At 41.3% G+C, this 20920-nt stretch overlaps 1 protein-coding gene and 1 pseudogene across 3 annotated transcripts in view; one reads left to right on the top strand and one right to left on the bottom strand.

Moving 5' to 3' along the window:
- Window positions 1–605: 605 nt before the first annotated feature.
- LOC114047683 (low affinity immunoglobulin gamma Fc region receptor II-a-like) overlaps window positions 606–20920 on the bottom strand; it is a 32464-nt gene continuing 12149 nt past the window's right edge. The window contains exons 2-5 of one of the 3 annotated variants that reach the window (XM_027868594.1): window positions 17566–17586; window positions 15104–15358; window positions 12268–12522; window positions 606–836 (exon numbers count right to left, since the gene is read on the bottom strand). In XM_027868594.1, coding sequence (XP_027724395.1) covers window positions 805–836; window positions 12268–12522; window positions 15104–15358; window positions 17566–17586 — 563 coding nt within the window. In that variant the 3' untranslated portion in view covers window positions 606–804. Of the gene's footprint in view, window positions 837–5253; window positions 5807–12267; window positions 12523–15103; window positions 15359–17565; window positions 17587–20920 lie in introns of those variants that run through there. The other 2 variants (XM_027868592.1, XM_027868593.1) reach the window with 2 other exon arrangements.
- LOC114047617 lies at window positions 13255–13818 on the top strand (annotated as a pseudogene).

The raw sequence follows: 20920 nt of genomic DNA, 5'->3' as shown, positions 1-20920 counted from the left end.
TTTATGCATTTATGTTTTGTCTTATTGTGGAATTGTGTCTTTGGGGGAAAATATTTTAAATTGTGAATGAAAATGGTCTGTCTCAGGGAGAGATGTTCAGAGGAAGGACAGATTTTTGTCTCTTTTGATTTTCTTTTTCTCCAAGCAAGGAAGGGAAAGGAACACACATTTAATAAGTACCTACTATGTGCCAGGCACTGTGCTAAGCATTTTACAAATATTACACCATTTGATCTTCACAACAACCCTGTGTGATAGGTGCTATTTGATTCCCATTTTAGAGTTTAAGAAACTGAGGCCAAGGCTAAGTGACTTTCCCAGGGACATACAACTATTCAGTTTCTCAGGTTCAATATGAAATCAAGTCTTCCTGACTCTGGGCTTTGCACTCTGTGCACTATGGCACTACCTAGTTGCTTGTGAGGAGAGATGCATAGACTTGGAATAGTTTTTAACTACTTAATAAATTGTCTCTGACCAACCTGTATACAAAGTGTGGTGTGCTAAATTTTTCTTCCACACTAGAGACCTACAAGGAAGCATTAAAGAGATGGTACAACAAGACAGGAGAATTAAGGCAATGCTTTCCACACTGAGGTAGTAGCTCAGTTCTTACATAGTATCGGTCCCATCCCTTTTATTTGGTGGCCAAAATCACTGACAGCTGAGTCCTCCCTATGGGCTGGGGTCCTGAAGGTCTCTCCCAAAGAAGCTCCTTGCTCCTTGCTCCTCATGTCATTGACACTGTGCTGGCTGCAACACTTGGACTGGATTCTGATGCCTGGATTGGTGAACCTCAAATTCTTAACCCAGATTGGAGACTTTTCCCTCTGAACCTAGAATGGAAAAGAAGACATAAACACCTCTCAGAGTGATGGAAAGCTCTCCTCCTTTTCCCTTGGTCTCACGAGAGTCATGAATGAGTCACCTTGCTCCTCCAAGATACAAATGTAGCAGAGACAGTGAGAGCTGACTTGGGCCTTTTGAAAAGGCTGATGGTTCTGGCTGTTCACTCACTTCTTCTAAACATGTGGCAGACAAACTGAAACCAGTTAAAGCATCTCTATCCATGCTCATATGGATATATATGCATATATATACATACATGTACATATATGCAGATGTGTCTATGCATACAAATATGCACAGCCATTCATATTTAGTTCTGCTTATTTCATTCTGCATCAGTTCATATATTGAAATGTCTTCTTAATGCTTATCTGAATTAATCATATTCATTATTTCTATGGCAAAATAAAATTCATTTAGTTTAGCATTCCCTTATTATGGACCTCTACTTTGTTTCCAGGTCTTTACTCTCACAGAAAGTCTCCTTATGAATATTTTGGTACTCATCTTAAAACAAAAACTTTTTGCTTGACTTTACTTGACCTTAAGAAAATTAATGAACCTTTGTCTGTCTCTTTTTCTTCATTTGTGAAGTTGGCATAATAATAATTCTTACCTCTCCAGGATTGTTGTGAGAATCAAATGAGATATTTTTTTTTCAGCCAAAGACAAGGTTTATTAGAACATCCATCCTATTGGTCAGACTCTTAAGGAGTCAGAACATTAGTGAGCTATTTGCTAGATTTTAAAAATCTGAGCGCCTTAATGGAGTGCAGACAGAGCATATATATGGAAAGACTGTGGGAGGGATCTAGGAGTGGTCAAGTAGTTTGGGGTGACTGGAGGAGGGGTCTAAGGAAGGTCTGGATGGGATTGGCCAGTAAGCTGGGGTGAACAGAAAGCCTGGGACCTGGACCACATGGCCAAGAAGAGAATGGAGTCTAGATAGGATTAAAGGTGGGAAGTGGCCATGAACAAATGGGAAGTAACAAAACAGAATTGGGAGATTGGGCATAGCCACAATGTAAGGCCAGTTGAGGGGATTATAGCCTCAGGAAAAAACCAGAGATTTGGCCAGGTGGGAAAGTCCAGGGTTTTTCCTTTTTGGGGTCCAGATCCCATCCCCATCATTCCCCCCTCAAACAAATGGGACCCAAATTCTTTTGGGGTAAGGGGTGAAGGACTTGGTTTTTGAAGCTTCCTGCTGGCAAGGGGCATAGAGCTGTCCCTGCCTTGAGGAGGTCCCAAAGAAGAGGTTGACTGGAACCAAGCATCCAGGGGACAATGGGGGGACATTGGCTGGTACTCACTGTTTGCTAGCAACTATAGGCGAATTGCCTGTAGTCTAGAAGACACAAATCTGACAGAAAAGACTGCAGAGCCAGATATAGTGAGAAGTAAAAGTGTAAGAGCCCCATTAAAATCATCTATACTTGACTGGCAGGATTATCTGATCCCAAAAGTTTATGTAACACTTTTGCAGATAGAAGTTTCCACCCCTGAGTTCTATAGTTACACAAATGAATTTGCCAAGAGATGGACTTTCACTTCAATTATCACTGAAATTCTCCCTGCCAAACCAAACTGAAGATGTTTCTAATTTCATTTCAGTTGTTTGGCAATATTGAATGACTACACATTAAGGTCAAAACAGCTAGATCTCACACACTTGCATTGATCTTTTACTGTCTATTTGCTCTGACTATAGAAATTTGCTATAAAAGGATAAAGCAGGGACAAGATTTAGGGCCCAAATATTTCAAGATAAAACATCCTGAATTCAGATAATTCAGTTTTCCAACCATGCAGTATCAAATCCACCTCATAGACAGACTCAGAAATAAGCAGGTGGGTAACATTCCTTTTCAAAGAAACACAATGAGGAAATTGAGCCAGGAGGATCCCATCTTAAACAGAGACTAAAATTGTCCCCTCAGCTTTTCCCGATGCAGACTTCCCACCACTAACACATTCTCTGAGTAGCTTGTGACATTTCTCTCAGAGATGGTGGGTTATTGATTATTGATGGATTATGATCCATCAGACAACTCAAAATAAAATCATTTACAGTCCCATGAGCTTTTACCTCAAACAAGTTCCACTAATCACAGTTTAGGAAAAAACTTTTTCCAGGATTTACATCTCAAATTTAAATTTCTCCTGGTATAAAAAGCCAATTGTTAGACATTATTTCTATATTCTTGCAGATTCTCAGCAAGTCAAAACCCAAACAAACTTTTTGGCAAGTTTACACATTAAAACAACAGCCAACAAAAGCCAAATTGTTTTAGTGGTAACCAAATTATGAAAAGTTGCTTGACATAATTGATACAAAAAGTTCACCAATTTGAAACTTGAAATAAACCCATTACCAATCAGGTAACTTTAATTTTGTTAAATTCATTTCCAAATTACTTTACAAAGAGAATCAACATCTCATCATTAACAGTTAAAACTACAAGTTTAAAAAGAGCTTGCTCATCCAAGTTCAGAGGCTAGCTTCTTTACCTTGAGTAGGATGTGCTGGACCTGGGTGATGCTTCCCAGACAAAAGTTGCCCCAGGGCCCAAGGCCATTGCCAGTGGGGCCCATGCTGTAGCTGCTGCCTCTCTCCTCTCCTTTCTTTTGCCAGGGTGGGAGAGTGAATTCAAAGGTGGGGGTGGGGGGAGGGTGAAACTCTCTTTTATGAGAGGGATTAACAGATACCTTCTTGACTCAAGGAAAGGGAGTGGGAAAAGGAAGTGACCAGGGTTGTAAAGAGGTGTTTCAAAACTCCTTAATGATCCATCACAAAACTTCTAGAATCTGCTAAGATGTTTTTAGCTATTCTAACTTTTCCCTGTAACCTCCATGAAGGAGGATTCTGGGGTGTAGAGGGAAGGAAGTAACTAAGCCTCAGGGAACCAAAAAGCACCTGCAGTTTTCCCAATTCCCTAGCACCGAGAGAATTGACAGAATTAGGCATACACTTCCAGATAGGGTGTCCATCCTTGTCCTCTATTCTGTGGAAGGTGTACCCAGGTCCATGGCCTCAAACCAAACCAATGGATCAAGAACCTGAGAGCATCAGGCCGAGTGCAAAACAGCCTGGTAACTGTCTGCCCAAAAAGCACCTTCAAGCCTTCCTTGTCCTGGAGAGTGACCTCAACTGCAGAGCAAGAAAGAAGTGGGGGAGGCTTATATACCTTCCAGTCTTTGCTGGAGAAGAATTTGGGATTAGGCAGCTTCCCCAAATGGGTCACTAAAATGTTGAGATTTAGGGGCTTAGGTGTGCTGGGACCACAAAATCACAACTCGTGAGTCCTGCCCGAAATAATTTGACCCAAGGCTTCTTTCAGCCAAAGACAAGGTTTATTAGAACATCTATCATATTGGCCATACTCTTGAGGAATCTAAGCATTTGTATCACTAATAGAAGCAGGCCAGATCTTAAGAATCTGAGCAGTGGCTAGATTTTAGGAATCTGAGCCAAATGAGATATTTTTAAAATACTTAGCAGTGCTTAGTACATAGTAGGCACTTAAAAATGTTTATTCCATTCTATTTTTTTTTCTTTACTATTTACTGGTGAACTTCTCAAAGGAGTAGGGTGAATCTACTGACTCTGCTTCCTCATCACCCATATTTCTTAACATCCTTAAATCTAGTTGTAATCCTCACAACTTTATGGAAATTATGAAATCATTAACCTATAGGGTTAGAGATAATGTCTCATTTTTGTTTCTCCAGCAATGATTATTGTACTGTTTGACACACAGGGAATGTGAATAAATATTTGTTGAATGAATGGATTGAAAGGGGATGATGGGAGTCTCCTTTGAAAGGAGAAGGTATTAAAAAAATAAAATAAAATAAAAAAATAAAAAAGAAAGGAGATAGTATTGGGGTTGAACTCAAGTCAGGAACATGGCAGTCTCCAGTAGGGCCAGGCAGTACAATTAAGTTGAAAATTATCTTGGTTACATGATTTTTCCCCTTTAATTTATTTTCTAGCTCTTTGATTTGGCTTTTTAAAAAAACATTATATTTTGTATTTTGTCTTAACATGGTAGTCATTTGCCTCTCTTGGGATGAAGAAAAGCAATCAAATAAAAACATCTTCTAAGGAAACCTTGTCCACCATGTATACAATATTCTGGCCTTGTAGTCCCCCTCCTCTCCACAGCTGGGGAGGAGGTATCTGCATACACTTTTTCTGATGGAGGAGGTAGCCTCTTCTCTGGGTCTTAGAATACATGCACAAGCCCTTGGCCCAGTCTCTTATTCAACTTTTCTGCATTGACTTTCAAAATTATTTTACTATATTTCATTTCTTTTCAAACTCCCAGTATCAACAACTCTCTGAGACAAATATGTAAAATGATCTTCAAATTCCCCACATAACAGACAGATACAGACAAAATGTTCAATTGTTACCGTACTAGAAATTTATTTATTTATGAAAATGCTAAAATCATTTCATATATCTATAAAGCCCTTCTGTATCTAGGGGAGGGTCAGTAACTGTGCAGCCCTGAGTTCCTAGGAACTCAGCCATGACAAGGGCATTAATTGAGGCTGATTATGTTGCCTAGAGCTCACAGACACCTCTATCCTCTGAAGACAAAGAGATACTGGAGGCTAGGGATAAGGAAGAGTCCTCATCCCAAGCTGGACAGGAGTCCCCCTCTGCTGCCCTCAGGAATGGACTAAGAAGGATGAGGACTAGGATACGAATATGCAGACAGAGATGAATGGGTCGCTGCCATGCCAAGACCTCAGTCATTCTACAGGTTGAAGAGTCATCATCCTCAGGTTCCTAAGGTTAGAGGATGCCTTGTGTTCTTCTTTGGATCATTGATCTCTCTCTTAAGTGTGAAGTACAGACCAGTGTCCACTGCAAACAGAAGTCCCATCACAAGGTAGAAAGGGATGTAGTACCAGATTTTAGAAGATGAGGAAGTAGATGGTCTTGGATCTACATTTGTACAAAAGTAAGAGGTAGTAGGAAGAATCATTAGAATCCTGGTAATCAACAAATCAAGTACACAAATAAATATCCATCAAGCACTAAAGGAGAAAGAAAGAAAAGGAAATCATCTGTCCTTGGGTCTTGGGTTTGGGATGGATACTGTGAGCACAGGGAAGACTGCTTGGACCCCTAAGGTGACCTGATGCTGAGTCTCATCCAAGAGGTAATATGAGGGTCTCTCCTAGCCCAGAGGGAGAGAGAGAGAGAGAGAGAGAGAGAGAGAAAGAAAACAGTAAGAATGAGGTGCTACATCTACACCATACCCATGCTACACTTGAATTTTGTAATATTTGACATCAGTTTTATTATTATTGATTATTATTTATTGTTATACTATTATTATTACTATAATTTCTGAATCAAGTTTCTTGATCTTATAGCAAATATAGTCATATTTTCTTCTTTACCTTATATAATGAATATATGCCTGGACCTACAGACTCAAAAGATGAACTCTGATTTGTCTTTCTAGGGATTCAGGAATTCAGGATTTTATCAGAAGTGCCAGACACACCTGGTCATTTACCCTTGGGAATTGGGGGTAAGTTGATACTAAAGTTGTTGTGCTGATCCAAATGATTGGGAGCATGGTTGAATCAGGGAACATTGGACCTCAGGATTCTAAAAGACAGAGTAGATTGCATGGGAAGGAGAAGTTATTCTTTTCAATGGAGGAATCCAGAGTTGGGGAGTGAGGGGAGAGGTATAACTTCTGTTCCTTTGCAGTCACATCTGAATGAATGATGATGCCCCACCTCCTGAGAACTCCTTTGTTGAACTTCAGTACAAATAAAATAGATAGCCAGGCTAGATAGATACTTTCAGCCTTTGTGCTGGTAGCAAGGAAAGCAGTTCACAGTGATTTAATACCCTAAAACTATCATTAGCCCTCTCCATATCCATCCTCCAAAGTCCCCTTCACTCAAAGTCCAACATCCTTCACTCTTGCTTGGTTGGGTATATCTCATATTGGACAGTAATTTTCACCACTTTTGACTTTTCCTTCTTATTTTGTATGGTCGCTGAACAGAATTCATTGTAGTTCATGTACAGTCATTATAGTTCACTTGATTGATGGAAAAGTTGGAATCATGTTGAAAAAACTTCCTTCCTTTCCATTTTGATAGAATGTGACTTTAGAGATTCCTTTGTTTTTCCCAGCCATGGCACCTCAACACCATGGGCTCCCCTTCCATTTAAACTAATTTGAAGGACTGGAATAGCAGCCAGTCTGAAAAGATAAACAAAAGACCAAGAATCCAGGAGGTCTCAACTTAAAATAGAGTCTGAAGTCACTGTAGACTGGGATGGGGAGAGATGGTAAGCTCCCAGGACAAAGAAAAATATCAGGTGGTGAGGTGCCCTCAGTCAATAGCATTGACTAGGTCCTATAGGAAGCTATCAAAACAACCTTGTTGCCGCTGGAGATCTCTCAATTTCATAGGGTCATAGCATAGACACCTATGTGAAAAAGTCATAGGATATAAAAAAATATAGAAATAGATATACATTCATGATGCTCTCTACCTCCTGACAGAGGTGAGATGGATTCAAAGTACAGAATGAAACATGCATTTTAAAACATGGCAAATGTGTGGATTTGTTTTGCTTGACTACATATCTTTCTTACAAAGATTGTGTTTTTCTTTTTTCTTTTTTTCATGGTGGGATTTGAGGAGAAAAGAGATATATCAGTAGTGTTGCCAAAAAAAGGAAGAAAAGAAAGGAAAATGGTTATTGGATCATTTTTAGCGCACAGAAGAGAACAGAATAAAGTTCAGAAGGAGACAAAGAAATAGGATAGCTTTTAAAATAACTCATTGAATTTCTTACATACTTTTCTCTAAAAAGCAAATTCTACATAACATAGATATACACTTTGTCATTGAATCTTTTTTATGTTCTATTTTGTATATGAAAATGACTATTTTGGGAGCATTAAGTTCAGAATTTTAAAAATAAAAGAAAGAAATGAATTCATGCAAACAAAACATAAAATCCATCTGCACATTCTGGGGAACAAAACCCAGGATCTTTGGTATCAAATTAAATCATAAAATTCAATTTAACAGGCATTAATTAAGCACTTACCCTGCGTCAGGCACTGGGGATACAAATGCATAAATGAAACAAAACCTGCCCTTGAGGAGCTTACATTCTACTGGGGGAAAACAACCCCAGTTATCTTATAGATAAGAAAATACAAAACATATACAAAGGAATTGGGGTGCAGCAACAATTAGGGCAAAGTAATTGGGGAGCAGCAACAATTAGGGCAATCAGAAAAGTCCTCTTATAGGAGGTGTCATTTGAGGCCAATCTTGAAGAGAGGGAAGATTCCAAGAGGCAAAGGTAAGAGGAAGAATATGTCAGGCATGGGGGGAAACTGGTCCAAAAACATGGAGGTGAGAGCTGGCTATCATGTATAGAGAATGGTAAATAAGCCACTTTGGTAGAATATAGATTCCATGTGGAGGAGTAACATCAAATCAGTCTAGAAAGATAGTTTGAAGTCAGATATCAAGGGCTTTAAATGTCAAGCAGGAAAGTTTCTATTTTACCCTTATTTTTATAGGTTATCAGGGAACCACTGAAGCTCCTTGAGCTGTGAACTGACATGGTCAGACCTGTGTTTTTAGGAACATCAGTGTGGCCTCTATGTAGAAGGTGAATTGGAGAGAGGAGAAAGTAGAGGTTTGGATACCAATTAGGAGGCTATTGCAATAATATAATAGGCAAGGAGTTAGGAGCCCCTGGACTAGGATGGTACAGTCATGTGAGAGGAGAAGGGACAAATGTGGAGTTAGAATCAGTAAGACTAGACAACTGGTTGGATTTAGGAGGTGAGAGAGGAGAGTGAAAAGTCCAGGATGACTTCTACATTGCAAATCCAAGTAAGGCCCTTGAGAGAAGTAGGGAAATTAGGAGGAGGGATGAGTTTAGGGGGCAAAATGAATATGCTTATGATACATCCAGGTAGAAATGTCTAACAGGCAGCTGGAGATGTGAAGCCTAGACCTTAGCAGAGAGTTGAGGGTACAATATGTAGATTTAGGAGACATCTGCATAGAATGAACCCATTGGAGCTGATGAGATCATGGAGATAGAGAGTGCTGAGAGGGAAGAGAAGAGGGCATAGAACAGAGCCCTTAGATGTACCCAAAAATCAGCGATAGTGAGAAAGATTAGTTAGCAAGGAGGAAGATAACCAAGAAGGAAGTGTTACAAAAACCCAGAGGGGAGAAAGTAGCCTGAAAGCCAAATAATGTGCAGTGCTACAGAAAGGTCAAGAAGGATGAGGACTTAGAAAAAGCCATTGGATTTAGCAAAGAAGAGATCATAGGTCTAATAAGAACCTAAGGAGCCATCTAATCCAATCCTCCTATTTTGCAAATGAGAAAATGTAGGGGCAGCTAGGTGGTGGAGTGGATAGAGCTCTGGCCTTGGTGTCAGGAGGACCTAAGTTCAAATCCAGGCTCAGAGACTTGATACTTACTAGCACTGTGACCCTGGGCAAGTCACTTAACCAAATTGCTAAAGCAAAAAAAGGAAGAAAATGAAGACCCAGAGAGGGTTAACTCACTTGCCCAAGGCAATAGAGATTGTCAATTTTCACGGAAGGATGAGCTCAGCTTTTCTGACTCTGAAGCCAGGATTCATCACGTGGTACCATTCTAGCTCATTGCATGGTACCCTGTTAGATTATTTGTAACTTTGGAAAGAACAGTTTCAGTCAAATGATGGGACAGAAGTGAAACTGCAAATGTTTGAGAAGCAAATGTGACATGAGAAAGTGTGGACAAATGTAGATAGCTTTGTCTTTAAAAAACAAAAAAAAAAAGATTTTATTACTCTCTTTTATTTTTAACTTTGCTTTGTTTTCTGCCTATATCCCTTCCATCATATCTGCCAAGCATCCTTTATAACAAAGACTTTTCATTGAAAAAAAGAAAAAGAAGTGAAAATTTTCAATAAAAGTGACCAATATATCAAAAATATCTCACGTTATATGCAATGTTCCGTACCCATTGGTCTCCCCACCTCTGCAAAGAAGTGAAGGGAGATGGTGAATATTTTTTTTCTAAGATTTTGGCTGTGAAAGAGAAGAGAGATGCAGAATAGCTTGCTAGGTATGGTAGAGTTAAGTGAATTTTTTTTTAATATTGAGTACACTTCAGTAGAGAGGGAGCTAATGGGTAAGGAAATATTAAAAATAATAGGGAGAGAGAAGGGATGGTCAAAGGGTCAAGCTCCTGTAAGAGACATGAGGTGATGGGAACAAAGGCACAGAGCAGTTGGTCTTGGGATCACCTCCAGTGTTCTCTCCATTGAACTGCATTGTCACCTACAGAAAGATTTAATAGAAATCTTGAGAATTAATAAGTTGCCATTCATTGAGAATGAAAGAAGAGAAGAAAAAACATCCTAGGGAATCATTTACATTTAGGGATTGTAAAGAGGAAGAGGGCAAAAAGAAAGAGGCAGAAACAAAAGATCAGAGTAGTTTCAAACAAGACTAAAGATGGGCAGTACTGCCAAACATTGCAGAGAAAATAAGAAGGAAGAGGACCCAGAAAAGGTGACTGGACTTAATTCATGAGACTTACTGAAGAACTTTAAGAAATCAATTTCATTGGATTATTATGGGCAGAAGTCAGATTGGAAAGGATTGAGGTATGAATTTGCTATGTACCAGGAGGAAAAAAAGATACAGGGAGTATAGATCACTTTTCTGAGAAGTTTGGTGGTGAAAGGAAAGTGATAGAATTTTAACTTAAGTGAGTAGCACACTCTAGGGAACAATATTTTAAGGCAGGCAGGAGTAGCTTGTTTCTAGGCTGGGGAGAAAGGTGTGATTGAAAGAGATATTAAAGATAGAAGAGAAAAGATGAGTGAACAGTATCTCAAGGGGAAGTGATTCAAAGTACAGGTGATGGGGTTAATTTTGGAAAGGAAGTGTTAGATGATTTTCTGTGAGTCAGATGAGAAGGATGGTTTGAATGATGAGGGAGATAGGAGGGAAGCTCAGGTATGTCCTGTCTGATAACCTGGATCTGCAATTTTTTTTAAGTCAACAAGGCAGATTGATTTATTCCATCAATTGGCAGGCCTTTATTGAATGCCTGCAAAGGGTCAGGCACTGTATTAGGCACTGGGGACGCACAGATAAAAATGAAAGACTCACCTTTAAAGGGTTTACTGACTATAGAAGAGAAATTTTGCACATGTAAATAAGCATATGCAAGGTACGCTACCCATTTTGGATTTGGACAATTTTATTGGTGGAAAGGCAGAGAAACAAGGATAGTTCTGAGAAGATCTGAGGGAAATCAGACTCAAAGAAACATACTGAAAACAAAAATGGCCACAGCGTGTTGTTTTCCAACACCTTGTTTACATATGACTATTTTGAGGCTAAGTAGGAAACCTGCACAACTTAATTTTTCTTGTGACTAAGGTTGGGGGATGGGGTGCTCATATACATATTATATAGAAATAAAATTATTGTTTTACTTATTATAATATATCATTATTATCATATTATATTATAATTATATAGAAAGTAAATTATTTTTATTCAGATGAGAACACTAATATCTAAGGTGAGGATGGGGAAATCAGGAAAGTTTATTTGTGGAATTTTTTTCAACTCTTTTCATCAGCATGTAAGTAGGAGTGGAGTCCAGGTGTGGTGAGAGTAATTCAGGGTTAAAGCTTGACAGTGAATGGGCTGGTTAACAGCAGGGCCCTGCACTCACCTGGGAAGACTTCTAGCCTCACAGGATCACATATAGGATGTGGGATTCTAGGAGTACTTTATAAGCTATGTATCTGGATAATCTTCTCCCCCTACTTAGGGGGTTCCTTTGATATTCTAGGGTAAGTTCTTTAAGAAGCATTGAACAGCTATCTTCTTAAAGCCTATCACTTGGGAGCTGTGGTCTCCAAAGGAGGTGAACATAGAGAAGTTGGACCTGTGGCTACCCCCACTCATCTGACCTGATCACCTCAGAGTGGCACTGCCATGACTCTCCATGGCTCATTGCCTCAACTGGAATTACTGAGATAGGTGGTATGGCATAGTGTATGGAGTGTTGGGCTTGGAATGAGGAAGACACATTCAGGTCCTGATGCTGTGTTATCATGCAGATGTCATATCTCTCTGAGCCTCAATTTGTTGCTTCTAAAACAATAATAACAGTAACAATAATGCCTGTGGGGCTTTTTGTGGAGATCAAATGAAACATGTATGAAAAAATGCTTCATAAACCTAAAAATGCTCCCTAAATGTCAATTATTCCTATCATCTCTTTCTAGCATTTCATTGTCCACGCCATAAGAACCACACAATCTTGGTCCTAGGTGTCTATCTCTTCCCCTTAAATGTCTTGGGCAGGTCTCCTTACCTCGGACAGTGATAACCACAGTTGGGGATAGATGAGTAGAATGCCCCATGTTCCCTTGACAATAGTAGGATCCACTGTGAGTATGGCTCACTTGAGAGACAGTGTAGTTGAAAGTCTGATGGTTAAACTTTAAGTCTTTGCCATTGTGGTAGTATGTGACTTTGTGCAGTCGTTTGCTCCTCCAACTGTGGCACCTCAGGATCATAGTGTCACCTTCCATGAATTCTAATCTCTCCACTTGGAGTAGCAGCCAATCTGAAAGGCAAAGACAAAGGTCATTGGCTCAGGACATTTCAGCTTGTCCTAGAGCCTTGGGCCATCTAAGACTTTCTTCCATCCATAAAAACAAAGAAAAACAGATCCAGACTCTGAATAGTGATTCCAATCACTGAACCTGGCCTGAGGACATGCAGAATGCCACTTGCTAGAATGTGCCTACATATTATTGTTGTTGTTCCTTCTTTGTTTTCAAAGAGGATCAATGACATCATAGGGTGATGTCTTGACTCATGGCTGAATTGGATTTAAGAGAGGTAGAGTTGCACAAAGTCAGCAGATTCACTCTGTTTCAGAGTCATCAAAGTCCAGGGGCAAGATAAAAGTTAGGATGACTGGCAGTGGCCCAGGATGAAATGGATGACCCTGGCATCTTTGATCTCTGACCAAGCTCTAAGCACTCTACAATGCTTGTTTCAGCCACCTTCTTGTCCATTGGAGCAAGATGTTGTTATTCACCCATTCCACTGACAGGAGGCTTCACATGCTTGGGGTAGAAATTCCACTACCTTGTCAATGAATTTGTGCCTGGTTGGTTACCCTCAACCTTGTTAGCCCATCTGCCAAAATGGGTGACCACCACCAAGTTACAGCTTCTTAGAACCTAAATGGGGGGGGGGGTGTTCAGTTGGACCTTGTCTGAGAGCCTCACTGCTCTCCGTCCATTCACCTGTCCGTCCACCCCCACCACGGTCCGGCTCCGGCTTTGCCATGACCACCACCACCTTCAAGGGTGTTGACCCCAATGACAGGAATAGCTCCCAGGTGTTATGTCCTCCAGGTGGTGGGTCTAATTTTACTTTGAACTTTGATGAGTCTACAGGACAACCAGTGAGGAAGAACAAAATGGCATCTAATATTTTTGGAACATCTGAAGAAAATCAACCCCCATCTTGGGCCAAGTCAGCAGGGGCTCAGTCAAGTAGGGATAATTCTGAACCATCTGGACTCCAAAGAAGAAACTCTTCTGAAGCTGGTTCTGGAGATATTTTAGGTCCAAAGGGAGAAGGTGATGTTCATGAAAATGTGGAAGCAGACTTCTAAGTTGACCTGGGTCAGAATGAAGAGAAATCTGTGCCTGCTGTACCTGTTCCCAGCCCAGTTGCGTCAGTACCAGCACCATCCAGATTATCCACCTGGTGGCAAGTCCAACTTAGTCCTTGGTTAAATATGACTTTTTTTTTCCTCCCCTCCATGCTTGTGAACTGCACAACTTGAGCCTGACTGTACATCTCTTTAAATTTTCTTTCATTAAAAAAGCACTTTATGTAAAAAAAAAAAAAAAGAACCTAAGGGGGCAGTTGAGTGCCAGACGGACAACAAAGGTAGATGAGCACCCCAGAAAAGAGCTTGGCAAAGCCTTTTACCAGAGGTATTGGTCTTCTTGAATACCCATACACTCCATCTGCCCACATATAATCCAATGAGTTCACCACACATCAGAGACGAAAAAATGGGGAAAGAAATGGCGAGAATGTGCAGGTAAGAAAAGCAGGGAGGCAATTTGGGGGGAATTAAAGAACTAGGCAGGGGCCTAAAACATTTTAGAGAATATGAGGTCATTTTTAATCTGGAGCCATAATTCTCAGCCTGCAGGGGATGCCAGCATAGCATGGTGAACTGATCGTGGGTCTCTATTCCTCAACCAACTCCCGTGGCTCCCCATTGCCTCTCGGAAAAATGCAAATTCCTCTGTCAGCTGTGAAAGGCCTTTGCAGCCTAGCCAGCCTCACTGGACATGACTTTCCTCTTGGATTTGACCACCCAGCCAAAGTGGCCTTCTCTCTGTTCCTCTCATGCTACCTTCAGCTCCCAATTCCAGGCTTTTATACTGTCCACCTCTACACTCCACTCCCACCCCCTACGCCTGGAATGTACCTGCACCTTACCTCTCCCTCATAAAATTCCTCTCTTCTTATAAGACACAGATCAGGCAATACCTTCTGCTCACACCTTTCCTGGTCATCTCAATTTTTAGTAGCCTTCCTTCCAAAAAACCTTGTATATATTAGTATTTACAAAATTTTATACATATGTTATATGTATATTTATTATGTATATAGTATGTGTTGCATGTATATGTAATATAAATAGTGTATGTATATACATATATACACATACATTACGTGTACTTCTTATCTCCCCCATTATAATATAAACTCTTTATGACCAGGAATTGTTTCATTCTCTGCACTTGTATTTCTGGTACTAATTCTCAGGTCTTTAATAAATATTTATTGAGTGATTAAATGTAGGTCCCTAGTCTCCTGGCCACTCAGAAGTGTGTTCTGGAAATTTCCTGGCAGAAAGGAGTAGGTGAAAATAGAGTCAGTGAGAGAAACTTAGAACAAGACAAGCTAAACTCATACCTCAGTAAGGGCAGTAGTGAAAAGGAGAATTAAAATAACCTGTGGATTTCTCAGGAACTCTCCCACCCATCCTCCTTGACGTTAGTTCCGCCAATAAACAGGCTATGTCCCTTTCCAGGCTGTACTGTAAGCAAATTTCAACTCTTCCCCTCCCACTCCACCTTACCCCAGGCTCCTTCTCTTTCACTTACCACTAGACACCTGTAGTTTCACAGAGTTGCTAAGAGTAGTGTGTTCTGTCCAGCACTGGTATTCCCCACTGTTCTCTATGTTGACAGCTGGGATGGTATAGGAGTTCTGGTGGATGGGGAGAGCTGACCCATTGTGGAGCCATTCGATGGAATGGTGTCCAGGGGTCTGGAACACTTTACAATTCAAAGTCACTTTGTCCCCTTGGAGCACATTGAACCATGGGGGTTCCAGGGTCAGTACTGCCCTTGGGGGACCTGGTGGGTAAAGAGGAGAGGAGAATAAAGAAAAGGAGTCTCCAAGGAGGCATCAAATCCCAGATCTGAGGGGAGGACACCAGTGACAGGCACAGAGAATAGAATGGAGTCCACACAGTGCATGTTTAGAGGGCTGTGGAGTAGACAAGAAGCCAGAGCTGGTCAACTGCTGGTGGCAGTCTTCTCACATATGGATGCCACACTGAGTCATGAGGCCACAGGGCCTTTTCCAGAAGGCTGGACAGCTCCCTAAGGATCCCTTAGTTCCCATCTGATTGGTAAAAAACAAACAAACAAACAAACATAACAAACAACCACAAAATCCCAAGAACCATCATCTTCTTCTCAAAGAGAACCCATGTCAGGGAAAATAATAATGAATGATCTGCAATTTCAATCTCCAAAATCTAGGGGAAACCCAGAAAATCTCTGGGGTCAGATTGTAGTCTAGGAAGGAGAAGGATCCATTTACTGAGGAAAAACTCTTCCTGCAGGAAGAGGGAGGGGTCACATTTGCCTCTATTCCAAGGTCAGCCCCTACTACCTGCTAGCCTCATTAAAGGATCTGAATCTCTGCCTCCTATACCTCCTCCTCCAACCCACTCAGCTGACATTCATATAGAGACCCAAGATCTAAGGATAATAGATAACATAGACACATGTAAAATGCATAACACGTATAGGCAACCTGATGTAGCATCCACAAACTGTGAGCTCCTTGAAAGAAGGCATTGTTTTTGCCTTTCTTTGTATCCCTAACAATCATTGGTTTCTGAGACATCACAGACACTTAATAAATACTTGTTGACTTGATTTGACTTGAACCCCACAGCACATACACAGATATTTAGAGATCACTTGGGGCAGGAGAAAGGATGCTGGCTTTGGATTGAAGGATCTTGGGTTCAAATTCTAGTTTAGTCACTTACTAGTTGTATGACCTTGGGCTATTCAGTTAACCTTTCTTGGATTCAGTTTCTCACCTGCAAAATGAGGAGGTTGCATTAGATGACCCCTCCTGCTCTGATCCATGACCTATTGACTATATTGACAACCTCAGAGTAACCACAGACTTACAGAACCCAGACATGCCATGGGGAGTGGGAATGGGAAACAAATATTTATTAAGTGCCTATTGTGTGCCAAGTACTGTGTTAAGCATTTTATACACATTCTCTCATTTGGTCCTAAATCATAAGATTTAGAACTGAAAGGGACCATAGAAATTATCTAGTGAATCCAACTTCCTCATTTTACAGATGAGAAAACTGAGACTTGGAGCAGTTAAATAATGAGGGCAAATGGGTGGTAAATAGCAGGCCTTTGTTTCCATGGAGCGGGTAGTGAAATACACAAGCCCAGGGGTGCAGAAGAAATGGGGATATACACAGAAGAACTGCTCACACCCAGAAGAGCAGCTAGGTGGGGCAATGGATGGGGTGCCAAATATGAAGTCAGGGAGATCTGAGTTCAAATCTGACCTCACGGACTTACTAGCAATGTGACCCTGGGCAAGCCCTGTTTGCCTCAGTTTCCTCATGTATAAAATGAGCTGGAGAAGGAAATGGCAAAGCACTCCAGTATCTTTGCCAAGAAACCCTCAAATGGGGTCACAAAGAGTCAGCTGACTGAACAATAACTTGCTTAAAACATGGGGACACACCTGAACAGACTAGTCATTTGTAGAGGGTATATGCTTCCTGTGACTTGGTAACTGAAAACCAAATTTCTTGAGTAGCTAGGTGGAACACTGGATAGAGCACTGGGCCTGAAATCTGGAAGATCTGAGTTCAAACACAGACTCATACACTTGCTAGCTGTGTGAGCTTGAGTGAGTCACTTAACCCTTATTTGCCTCAGGTTCCCATCTGTAAAATGGGGACATATTGGAGAAGGAGAGTGAAACATGACTGAACACGACCTGAAAACAACAGGCTCTTGAGGAAGAGGGTTGAGTCTCTAGCAGTAGAAAAACATGAGTGGAAGGTACTGGGAGAAGAGAGTTATCTCAGTGACAGCTGCTTCCTCACTGGCCCTAAAGTCTCACTCTCCCCTTAATCAGGTGGGTTCAAGGCTCCAGTCAGGATAGCAGCTGCTGTTCTGGATGCACTGATACGTCCTATACTGCACTGATACGGATGTTCAGAAAGGGGTCAGAAGGGGTGGTTAAGAAAAATAGAGAGGCCAGAACTGAATATAGAACTTACCATTACACCTGATGGCTGGCGCTGCAAGAGACCAGAAAGCAGGGATTAGACCAGGACAGGGAACCCAGGGGCCAGGTAGCTACAGCATGGAACTCCCAAGAGCCAGGCTAGGGACCCAGAGAAGCCTGTTGTGCAGTGTTTCCCCAGGCTTCCTCACAGCTGCCCGGAATCAGTGATTGCAGGGGCACTGGAAGTCCCCTCCCCTCAACAAATAGGAAAACAATCTACTGCCTGCTCAGTGACATCTGAAATGCCACCATTAGAGACCTTCCTGGGGCTTAATATTTTGTTCCCTTCTAAAATGCAAACATCTTTCCATCTCAGCATGAATGAGTTTATTGAATTAAGTCCTTTTTTGAGAGTAGGATTAATCTAAGAGTGCTCATGAACAGGGAGAAGGATAAAGAAAGGAGAGTCTCTGGGGGACTGGCTGTATCTGGCTATGCTTTTTCTTCTTTGTAATGTTTTTATTTGTTGTTTATTTATCTTTAACATTCCTTCTTTTTTTAAAGGTAGAATTCCAAATTCTCTCCCTCCTTTCCACCTCTCTGCTGCCCATTGAGAAGGCAAGAAATCTGGTATCACTTATACATGTGAAATCAGGCAAAACCTATTTCCATAAGTTATGCTTCTTAAGAACTGTGAAGGGCCATGGGGGCTGTATGTCCTGTTTAGGATTTGTGAGTAGTTACTATTTAACCAGGTGTGTAATCCTGGGCAAGTCTCTTAACACAGCCTGCCTCAGTTTCCTCCTCTGTAAGATGGGGACAATAACAGCACCTACATCACAGGGTTGTTGTGAAGATCAAATGAGATAGTACATGTAAAGCCCTTTAGAAGCCTTAAAGTGCCATTTAATGCTGGCTCTTATCATATATGCAAAGGCAGAAATGGATCCTTGCCTGATCAGGGGAACAAGGCCAGGGATGTTTAGACATTCAGAGACTGTGCAGAGGGAAGGTGTACGAAAATCAGAACTTTCCCCCCATGTAGGCAGAAAGACAGAGCAGGATGCTATGAGAAACCCATCTCCCCAGCAAGGGATTGAAAATGGGAAGAACTGCAGATGTCCAAGTATCTTGGACAGAGGAACTGCTGTGAAAGTCAAGAGACAGGGCCATGTGATCTCAAGAAAGAAAGTCTCTTCATTTACCAAGTGTTTATGGAACACGGGCTCTGCCATTTACTAACTGTGCAACCTTGGGCTAGACATTGAGTCCTCCCTAGGCCTGAGTCTCATCTACAAAATAGGACAACCAGACTAGATGGCATCTCGGGTCCTGTTGGGTTCCAAAGTTCTGTTCTATCCCTCGTTCTCCCTCATTTTCACAACCAAGCACTGCTCATTATCAGGTCTAGGGATTTCTCTGCTTCAGTCCTATTAATGAAGTATGTCTAGGGGTAATGGAGTCCCCAAGGCTCTTGAGGGGAACCAAAAGGTGATTGAACTTGATAGAGCTATGGAACACCCAGAAATCTATCCAGACACAGGTATGAGCTGCATGACATTTGAGGGAGTGGAGAAGGGTGTCTGCCATGACCCACTGTGGGCAGGCCTAGAGCCTCTAGAGTGCATTTTGGTCTTGATAGGGTAGGAGATCTACACTCAGGATATCTCATCTAAACTTAAAATTTGATCTAGAGACAACTCCCCCAAAAAGGGGAAAGAAGAGGAATTTGCAGCAAAATCAGAGGCATGGTGTGGCTTTGGAGTTAGAGGACCTGAGGTCAATTGATGGCTCTGCTACCTTTGTGACCTTGGGCAAATCATTTAACTTCTTTTGCCATAGTTTTTTTTTTTCCATCTAAAATATGAGGGATGAAGGGGAGGCATCCAAGCGACCATGAATGTTTCTTCCAACTCTAAGTCTTTGATCCACGGCCACAGCTTAGAGCTTAAAATTACACTAACATTTTTGGGGACACCCTGTATACCCATCCTACCTCACCACCACCCTCCATTCCAGACAGCGTCTCCATATCTGAAGGAAATAAACTCAATTCTCTTAATTATTCAAGCCTCACAATCTGCTGCTCCTGAATTACTGAAATTGGGGTTCTGCCTATTCCCTTGTTCTCCAGGTAAACATTTCCCTTTCCTTAACAAGGAAAGGCAGCTTTAAGGAGGGAACAAACTACACCAAACTACATTTCATGATTTGAGCTGCAGAGAGAGAAACATCCTCAACCACCTCTTGACTAAAGTAATTTGGTTCCACTGCAGTTATTAAAATAGAAACATCCTGGAGATGTCTGTCTAGTACTGAGTTATTACCAGCCATTTATACCATAGAGAGGGTCAGGGTCTCAAAGAATAGGCCACAATAGGAGGGAGAAAGAAAAATTATCAGGGTGCCTGGTTGGGAGACATCACCCAAACAAGTTTGCTGTAAGAATCAGCATTGTTGATATGGAACTGACTGGCAACTTTAACATCTCTCCTGTGTCCTGATTCTAAGTAACTGGTTATGTTTAGCCCCTTCCCACTCTCCTACCCTTCTTTCCATCTTCCCCACTCATTCTTTCCTCCCAAGTTAGGCCCCCAAAAATGCCTGAGCTAAGAATTGGCCCTTTATCTTTGTACCCCTATTTTCTACACCATTAAGCTCAGACTCACCTAGACACAACAATGCTACCCACAGCAGTATTGAGCTGGTGGTGGTAACAGGCTAGGGTGCCCATGGTCCCCCCATGGCAGATAGGAGATGCCAGGAGTGGACTCCAAGCAGCACAGAGATTCAGAAAATAGCACCACACACTTGTCCCACCCACCCCAGCACAGTCCACTCCAGAGGACATAAAATTCTTCTAAAAGAGTGAGCATAAGCCTTCTATCTCAGATTCTCCTCCCCTCCTGCCTCTTTTCCTGACACTCCTCCCACTGAAGTCCCCCTCCTTTCTCCTTCCTCCCTCTTTGCCAGTGGATTACAGGGTTTCCTGGCCTAGTACCCACACAGCTGCAACCTACTAATTACACAATTCTAAATTTAGAGAAATCTACTAGAAAGCAAACAACCTACCCCATCCTGGCTTTGGTGGAATCCAAGCTGTAAGCTGCACTGGAAGTAGAAGTGTGTGTGTGTGTGAGTGTATGTGTAATATATGTGTGTGTTTATACACATATGTATATATCTACAGGGAAAATATATATGTATATATGTACATATGTATGTATTCAGGATCATAAATAGAAGAAAATATGAGGTATTTCATAGAAAAAAGAACTGACCTCAAAAAACAGACCAAGGAGAAAAAAATTTAAGAATCATTTGACTACCTGAACAACACACCCAAAAAAAGAGCTGAGTCATCATAATTTTAAAAATTGTGAAAATGAAACTGCCAAGATGTCTTG

This window comes from Vombatus ursinus, unplaced genomic scaffold, assembly GCF_900497805.2.
Source record: "Vombatus ursinus unplaced genomic scaffold, bare-nosed wombat genome assembly UNPS02014789.1, whole genome shotgun sequence".
In the NCBI taxonomy this organism is placed as follows: Eukaryota; Metazoa; Chordata; class Mammalia; order Diprotodontia; family Vombatidae; genus Vombatus; species Vombatus ursinus.
Note: the sequence above shows the minus strand (reverse complement) of the source record. Positions and strands in the feature narration are given on the sequence as shown.